Below are 9,160 nucleotides of genomic sequence, written 5' to 3' on the forward strand. Positions count from 1 at the left end.
ACTGACTACCTGACTGAAACTTCCGGAACTTTAAGAGCGGGGAGCAGAACAGGCAGATCAAGGAAGTACACTGCTGAGAGGAGCAGTGGGCGGGTCAGGAGAGGTCTGCCACGCCATGTGGTCACCTCCGTGGCAGGCGGGAATCGAACTCATGGGGAAGCAGCTTTAGCTTCTTAGTGCTGTGCTTTAACCCACTGCGCCACCAGGGAGGGCCGATAACTGTCCTTTTTAGGAGACTGTTTCCCAAGGAATGCTGTCTCTGTCATGCCAGTTCCTTTCACTTTACTCTTTCTTTAAAAGAATTTTTGGTTCACATTTTATAATGTTTTTGTCCTATGTATTTAGAAAGTTTTGTATGTATCTGTTTTCTCTTAAATGGTATGGGTGTTTGTTGCTAAAAACATTTCAAACATATGGAACCGTTTTCTGATGACTGAGGGTGACTTTTTTTGATAATCCTCATTAAGAAAAAACACTCCCAGATTGCTGTACTTCTCCAAATGAATTCTTTGCATTGCAGTTATGAAACTTAATTCTGAGCTGGTTTAAGGAACTAAGGCATTTGGTTATATTTTCAAAATTTCAAGTTGTGCCAAATGTTTGGGGAGTTTGGCCTCTTAGAGAGTGTTCCCAGCTAAGCCAATTCCATGAGGGCACAGTCATCTGTAGTCATCTGTACGTGCTTGTCTGGTGCGCCTAGTTCCCCTACGTGTGTGTTGTGATTTGAACTTGATTACTTTAGGTTTGGCCCAAGTTCATAATTGCCTCCTGTGCCCAGTGCTTTAGAAGTCTCTGTGTAATTTTTTTTATAATAGTTTGGTTTTGCATCATTTTGTACATTTTTTTTCATCTCACTTGTAATGCCCGTGGGTTTCCCATCACCAAGTCACTCATGTGCCATCACCATAGTATTGTGCATTTCCCCCCCCCCACTGTTTTTGATCCCATTCCCCACTCCACCCCCATAAAATGTCTCTGGTATATGGCTGTTCATTATTATTTTCTCACCTGGTCCATTATACTCCTGCTATGAGCGAAACCATCCAGTATTTTTCATTTTCTTTCTAGCTTATTTCACTAAGCATGATCTTCTCCAGCTCCATCCATGTTGCTGCAAAAGAAATGTGTTTCTTTTTTTTTTTTTTTTGGTTGCTGAGTAATATTCCATTGTGTATATGTACCACATCTTTTTAATCCAATCATCTACTTTTGGGCATTTGGGCTGCTTCCATGTTTTTCCAATTGTAAATAAAGCAGCAATAAACATGGGGGTGCAGGTATCTTTTTCAATCAGTGTTTTTGTGTCTTTTGGGTAGATACCTAGGAGTGGGATTGCTGGGTGTAGGGAAGCTCCATGTTAAGCAGTTTGAGGAACCTCCAAACAGTTTTCCATAGTGGTTGTACTAGTTTGCATTCCCACCAGCAGTGCAGGAGAGTTCCTTTTTTTCCACATCCTCACCAACATTTGTTGTTGCTAATTGTTTGAAGATGTGCCAATCTCACTGGGGTGAGGTGGTATCTCATTGTGATTTTAATTTGCATCTTCCTTATTATGAGTGATGTTGAACATTTTTTCATATGCTTGTTGGCCATCTGCATTTCCTCTTTGGAGACGTGTCTCTTTAGCCCTTCTGCCCATCTTTTGATGGGGTTGTTTACTGTATTTTTGTTGAGTTTCATCAGTTCTCCATATACTTTTGTGATTAATCCTTTATCACTACTTTTGTGTGAGAAAATGTTTTCCCAATTAGTGGGCTTTCTGTTTGTTTTTTGTAATGTCTCTTTTGCTATACAGAAGCTCTTTAACTTGATGTAGTCCCACCTATTTATCCTTGCCTCATTATCATGGCATTGGGTGCTCTATCTTTTTTTTTTTTTTTTAAAGATTTATTTATTCATACAGAACTGGGGTACAGGCCAGAGGCTCAGGGGCGGTGAGAGTCTTCACCAGAGACAGAGCGGGGAGCAGAACAGGCAGATCAATGAAGTACACTGCTGAGGGGAGCAGCGGGTGGGTCAGGAGAGGTCTGCCGCGCCATGTGGTCACCTCCGGGACAGGCGGGGATCGAACTCATGCGGAAGTGGCTTAAGCTTCTTAGTGCTGTGCTTTAACCCGCTGCGCCACCAGGGAGGGCCTGGGTGCTCTATCTTTAAAGATGTTGCTGAAGTGTATGTCGTGTAGTGTTTGGCTTCCAGGTATTTTATGGTTTCTGTTCTCTCTGTGCATTTTTTTTTTAATGTAGTAGTTTATTTTTACATCATTTTTGTGCCTCTTTCTATGCATTTTTTTTAATAAATTTTAAAAAATGTTACCTCTTCCCATATTGTCTAGTTTTGAATCTTCATCTACCTTAAAGAAATACATCTATGGCATCTGTGAAAATTGCTTGGTGTTCCATATATTTTGTAAATGCACATTGAAGTCATTGTTATTGATGGGCTGCTGAAGGAATTTTATAGTGATGATCTTTAGCTATCATTTAAAACATGTATTGATATTTGTTCCTGATCCTTATTTAAGTAAGGAACTCAGTTTTAAAAGATTGTTCAACTCCAAGATCACTTTTCTCCAGAGGGTACATGTTTGGTTAGACTCTTTCATCACCAAATATTTTGGTGCTTCTGTTACAAAAACACTGTTTCTATTTTCTGTTTCCAGTATTTATTTTGATTTAAACTGTATATAAAAGGCATTAATGGAAGCAACAGGGTATTGCTGGTCTCTCCTTTTCAGTATCCTGTGGTGTGGTAGTTCACATTGGGCCTGATTCCTCATTCACATTTCTCCTCATTGATGCTGAAGCAAGGTTGGCTGTTTCATGTACCTGCAATACCATATTTACCAGACTGCTTTGTCATCATTTATCTTGGCAGCATGCTTTTTCTGATACAAGGTTTATTTTAGAATACGAGACATTATGCTGAATCATGAAGAGAATGTTTAAAGATAACAAATCCATAAGCAGTCTTCATGGCAAAATGAAGAATATGCTGCCTAACACAGACCATTCCTAGTTGTAGTTACAGCAACTGAGTTGCCTAATGAATGTTGTTTAGTAAATTCAGTAGTACAAAGTATTGGACATCCATGTATCAAGATACACTATCCGTGAGACTGTTCAATCTTTATTGTTTTTAGGGTCACCCTTTTCTAGGTGAGATGCTACCTACCAACCCTTTCAAAGATAAGCTGAGCAAGCTGATTCTGTAACTGGTTTCAGGCTCTTGCTCCATGGTTTAAATCCAGCCAGGAAATTACCAGCAGTTTGAGAGCTTAAAAATTTTTGGTTTTGATCATGTTAAAGAATGGAAATTATGCTGTTTGGTCAGCATTCCATCTAGTTAAAAATGAAGTTTCTACCAATCAGTGCTGTCTTTCTGAAACTCAGTTTCCACCTTTTCCATAGTGCCACATAGTAGGTTCTTAGAAGGGCAGTATATAAGAGAAAGGATGCAAACAATCTAAGCATTTTATCTTGGTTGCATCCTCCATGCTTGAATAAGACACTGCAAATACCAGTGAAATTACCTAAAGGAACTTTCCTTTTAAGAATGCACCCTTGTTTGGAGCAAAAGTATTGATGTCTTAGATGTAAAAAATGCCATTTTCCAGCCTTAGAATTGCTCATTGAACGTTCAGCAGGTGGCAGCTTTATATGAGCATTTAAAATGAATCAAGTACAAGGAGATGCCCATTCAGAAATTTTACATGGAACTTTTACCTGTTTTGTGTTGACCTTAGATATTAGGTTAAATACTAGTGTTACAGGATATTAGGACTACTTACTTCTTTAGCTTTTTGGCTAATTAGTGTCTTCTATAGATAGTGTGTAGTTTACCTTAATTAGCATATCTTGTAGGTTTCTTACAACTGACTACCTGACTGAAACTTCCGGAACTTTAAAACCACATCTCTTGGTTAACAATATGCTAACAATCTAAGGTTAAATCACTGCTTCTCAGGTAGCTGCCTGAATATCATGTTGGAGAGTCTTGCCATGGCTGTTGATGTTTTTTATGGTCTTTCTGACAGCAGGAAATTTAGTCAGTGATATTAAAAATAGTGTCTATTTCACATCTCATCAAATTTGACCTTTATTCAATACCTCAGTCATTGTCTTTACTCTCTAGTTTTCGAGGTACTCATTTTCTGAGCTAATATATCATTTTTGCCCATTTCTGTCATACCCTTGTATCATGCCTTCCTTTGTTCTTGAAATTCCTAGCATTCTGCCTTGATGTGGCAAAATTGACTTAACATGAAAGTGAACCTTTGGTGACCCTGTTTACTAGAGCTCAGTGCCTGCATTTATTTATAATGATTTTGTGCACTGAGAGCTTGCTTAGCTGCATTTATGCCCCATACACCTAATTGTTTGAATTATTACCCATTTTGAATTTTAGAAAGCTTATATATTTTACAGAGCACCGAAAGGGGACCTATGGAAATCCAGGGACTGTCAGATTTGGAAAACATCTGGACCACTGTCACTTAATGGGGCCTAGTTGAGGTCACTCCCTGGGCTCCATTTCCTTTCCAGCCCAGGCTCTTTTGCCTCCCTCACCCTCCTCTTGCCATCTTTCATAATGAAGTACAGAATGAAGTATCAGAGAATCAGCTCGGCCTGTAAGTGGCCGTCAAGTTAGGTGGGTTGAGGGCCTAGGAGTTGTCCTCTCTGCTCTTCCTGGATGACAGAACAAGTGAGAAAGGAAGAATTAGTTTCTCATTCAGCTTAAAGTGAACATTGTTGGCTCAGCATCAAATTTGATGCACTTCATCAAGTGGCCTGCTATAGTTCTTTTGATGAGAACCTTAGGTTTTTGTGTGCAGATCAGAAGAAATAGTAGTCAGTCACCTACTATTCCTTTCTAATCAATAAATACATTACACAGTCAAGAGTACATTTATTTTACATGAAAATAAAGGAAAAAGCCACTTATTTTAAATCTTAAAGGGTTGAGGTCTTTTGGTTAAATTAAAATAGGAAATAGGCTAGGATTTATCATAAAAAGTGAATAAAGCAGTATTGCCTCCTTTGATGTTTGCTTTATCTCAGGAATCATTATTAATGAAAGTTTTTAGTTCTGTTGCTGTGGACACAATTGTGGACAGGGTGGCATCTGGTAATTTCTTCACTGTCTTGGTTTATTTTCTAGTGAAGGAAAAGATAGCAAGCAATAAAAGAATAAAGTTCTGAAATACTTCAATTAGGAAAAGATGGTGTGTTCTACAAAAGAGTTCATAAAAGATTTAATAATAAATGTTTTTCACAGTTCTTTCATTGTGAAATTAGATAGTATTTGGCATCATTTTTGGTTAACAATTTGAGATACTTAACTATTTATAACTGATGATAAATTAGGGATAAAGTTTCCTATAGTAAATATTGTCATTTAGCTTTGTTAGTATTTTACTTTCCAAAATTTGATTCTTCTGCAACTTTTTAGTAGCTGGTCACTATATGCAATGTTTTGTCACTGGAATTTCCCCAACTATGTAGTATAATAATCATAATATTATTAGCATGTGCATAAATTGTTCAGTCACTAATCTAGTCAAAACTATATGCTAAGTATTACAAAATAAAATAACTGTCAAATAAATAGCATATCTTCTGATTGGTCAAAATGATTTTGGTAATTTATGTGTGTTTAACATTAGAAATGACCTGAATTGATGGATTTAGGACCAGCTTCTAAACTGCAACTTGTTTTTCTCTGAATAATTCATCGACAGATACGAAAGGAGGAAACCTCCTTCCTTTTTAGGTACAAATTAGAATCTTTGCAGAAAATGATCAGTTTTTCTCTTTCATTATATTCTTCTTAAACATAATTAAAAAGAAATGGTTGTGAAGAGCTGGCCACATATTTGAAATGATAGAAAAAAGTAAAGATTTTAATTTTCAGGATGTAATTATTGGTGGGTTACTATGAAACTGTATAGGATTGTCTTGATTTGCTTCATGTATTTGACTTGCTTGATCATGCATCACAGGGTGAACGTTACCTCACTGATGGAATGCTGCATTTAAAAAGTGTTATCGTTGTTTTAAGCCCTCTTCTTCACCTGAAACTTTTAGTAGTAGTTCAGACTTTAATTGAACCTGCCTCTGAGTCCTTGAAGATAGAGAAGCAGTAGTCATGTCATGCTTATTCTGGAAGGTTTAATAGACAAAGATAAAAATCTGTCACCTTGGCAGATTTTCAGCCCAATGTAATAACATTCACTGTCCCTGAGCTTTCTAAAATTCATCCAGGTGGCCCAAGGTCCCATGCTGTATATTTTTCTAATCTGCATCTGTTCGCTTTTAGGAGTGTGCAGACTGGTGCCTAAAATGGAAGTAGATGTTAATGGCGAGTCCAGAAGTCCTCTGACCACCCTGCCCTTGCCCGTGGTCGAGGCGAGCTCCCCGGGGAAGGCAGAGGCGGAGAAGCCCCGCTGCTCCAGTACACCGTGTTCACCCATGCGCCGGACTGTGTCGGGCTACCAGATCCTCCACATGGACTCTAACTATTTGGTTGGCTTCACCACTGGTGAGGAACTCCTGAAGTTAGCCCAGAAGTGCACGGGAGGTGAGGAGAGTAAGGGGGAAGCCACCCCTTCCTTGCGCTCCAAACAGCTGGATGCAGGACTCGCCCGTTCTTCTCGCTTGTATAAAACAAGAAGTAGGTACTACCAGCCATATGAGATCCCAGCGGTCAATGGCAGGAGACGAAGGCGCATGCCCAGCTCAGGAGACAAGTGCACTAAATCTTTACCTTATGAACCTTACAAGGCTCTCCATGGGCCTCTGCCTCTTTGTCTTCTTAAAGGTAAAAGGGCTCACTCCAAATCTCTGGACTACCTCAATCTAGATAAAATGAACATCAAGGAGCCAGCTGACACAGAAGTGCTACAGTACCAGCTTCAACACCTAACCCTCAGAGGGGACCGTGTGTTTGCTAGGAATAACACATGAGTGACGCACAGAGTGTGTTAGCCAGTTTAGGTCAGCCTGCCCTTGGGTAGAAAAATCCACTGTTGTACTCTGTACAGGACTCTTCACACTGTAGATGGTTATATCAGCTAAATGTTCCTGGAACATAAAAATCGTTGGGATCAAATTTTGAATACAGGAATGAATCACAGGTACTTGGGGGAAAATCATTCTAGAGCACGCATCTGCAAAGAAAAGAGAATGTTGACCACTAGTTTGTATAGCTTTTTAGCTAGGAAACACGGCTTTGGTACAGTAATGTCACCTTTTGATTCTGACACTCAAATTGGGAATGTTACCTGCTTGGTTGTTGCTGACTTGGTATGATACATTAGAAATTTATATCTTAAGTACTCAAGTACTTCTTTAATCTCTGTATTTTACTATGAAATGTATGTAATGATTTGTTTTATGGACTTTAGAACTTGAACATTGCTGAATTGGACCACTTTTTATTTTTAAATATTGAGTTTAAATATTTTATAACTGGTTTTGCACTGAAAAAAATTAACATTTCAGATTGACAAGAGAGTAATCTTTCTTCACTTGCCTCAATAGTATTATTGAGCAATGATTTTTTTATTTCCGCATGGAAGTTATTGATCTCTATGGGTGTAAAATATTTCTTTATAGCGTTATTAAAGTGTGTCTTAATAAAATGAAATTTGGGATACAAAGTATTTATTTTACATTGTGGGGGGAACTCTTCCAGAAAGTTTCCAAAATGAAGTTTAATAAGTTGAAAAAATTTCCTTAGTGCTTATTTTCTAATTTAAAATTCCTCTGGAAGTTTAGAATGAAAAGGATTCTTTTAATTATGGACTATAAGCATAAAATTGTTTGCATCTGAATGTTCTGTATGTGAATGGAACTTTAAAGAGGAACTTGTGATTTCTACTATTGAATGCTCAAACTGAGTAGGAAGTGACACCATTCAGCATGGCATCCGGGTCATTCCAGTTTTAGTTCTGCGCAGTACATGCACTTACTGAAATTCCAGTCTCTAGGACTAGGGAAGGAGCCTAACTTGCTTCTACAGTTTTAATGGGTTAATCCTGGATTACTTAACAATTTATGTCAATTGCACTGGTTTAATTTGTTGCTAAAGAAATAATGCCCTGGCTTTAGTAACAAATCTAGCTCAACTATTCTTGAATATATTTTGAAAAAAGAAATGTAACTTAAACCATTTTGTAAAGGTTTCTTTCTGTTTTGACTCTTGAAGGTGCAATTTATAATTGAATTGGCATTTCTGGTAGCATAGAACTGCTTAAATTTTATTTTGGGGGCTACGAGTTTCTTAGGTGTTAACAAATTGCTTTAAAAATAAGAGCAACTTTTAATTATTGAGCAGGTCACTTCTGTTACAGTTGTGACTTTTATTTAGCCAGAATGAATGGCAAACTATTTAGAACAGAGCAAGTGTTAGAGAACCCTAGGAACTCGTAACATTTACTATACTTTCACTGAGGCAAACTTTGTGAAAGAGGCTGGGGGAAGTTGGCTCATAATTTACTGAGTTGATCAGATTTGGTGATGGGCTATTGTATATTTTAAAAGTAAATTGCACCTTTGTAACATATTGTATTGATGAATGATCACTAAGATTAACTATATCTACACAGTCACTAGTTTGACAAGTAATAGAATCCTGTCAGATGCCAAAGAGTTGGGATTTTTACGTTTAATGATTAAACACCGTTATTTATTGATGATTTACCCTGTGGAACTGTATTATTTCTAACAATGAAATAAAAGGGTGATGTAAATGCACAGTGTTGTGTGGTGCTTTGAATTAGGTCCACCATTAGCAGATGGGTAACTACTATTGAGAATTCTATCTTACCAACTTATTTTTAAACCCCTCCTTTGTAAATCATATATTACTTCTGTGCTCTTTCACACTTCAAGGTAAAGGATGTATTCATGGCCATGATACCTGTACAGCCTGTGAGAAAACACAATTGTGTACCCATGACATCTGTTCCTGTCCATGCACCTAACTACTTTTTGAGCTAAATAAAAAAAGGGTAGCTGCTTTGTTTCATTTTTACATAAAAAACTTTTTGCAAAAGTGAAGAGGTTAACAATTTGAGAGATGGCATATTTCCATTCTCTGATTAGTAGATATATATAACTTTAACTATGGTTTCTTAGAAAGATTTAAAACTCAAGGTCAG

At 37.6% G+C, this 9,160-nt stretch overlaps 1 protein-coding gene across 2 annotated transcripts in view; it reads left to right on the forward strand.

The window, feature by feature from the left end:
* Positions 1-8,749, forward strand: part of LOC101622481 (chromosome unknown open reading frame, human C5orf30) — a 19,670-nt gene extending 10,921 nt beyond the window's left edge. Inside the window, exon 2 of one of the 2 annotated variants that reach the window (XM_012721960.1) lies at positions 6,316-8,749. In XM_012721960.1, coding sequence (XP_012577414.1) covers positions 6,339-6,962 — 624 coding nt within the window. In that variant the 5' untranslated portion in view covers positions 6,316-6,338 and the 3' untranslated portion in view covers positions 6,963-8,749. The remainder of the gene's footprint in view (positions 1-6,315) is intronic. The other variant, XM_004678360.2, reaches the window with a different exon arrangement.
* The last annotated feature ends 411 nt before the right edge of the window (positions 8,750-9,160 follow it).

The sequence above is a fragment of the Condylura cristata genome, unplaced genomic scaffold, assembly GCF_000260355.1.
Source record: "Condylura cristata isolate star-nosed mole 26May11 unplaced genomic scaffold, ConCri1.0 scaffold00007, whole genome shotgun sequence".
Taxonomy (NCBI): Eukaryota; Metazoa; Chordata; class Mammalia; order Eulipotyphla; family Talpidae; genus Condylura; species Condylura cristata.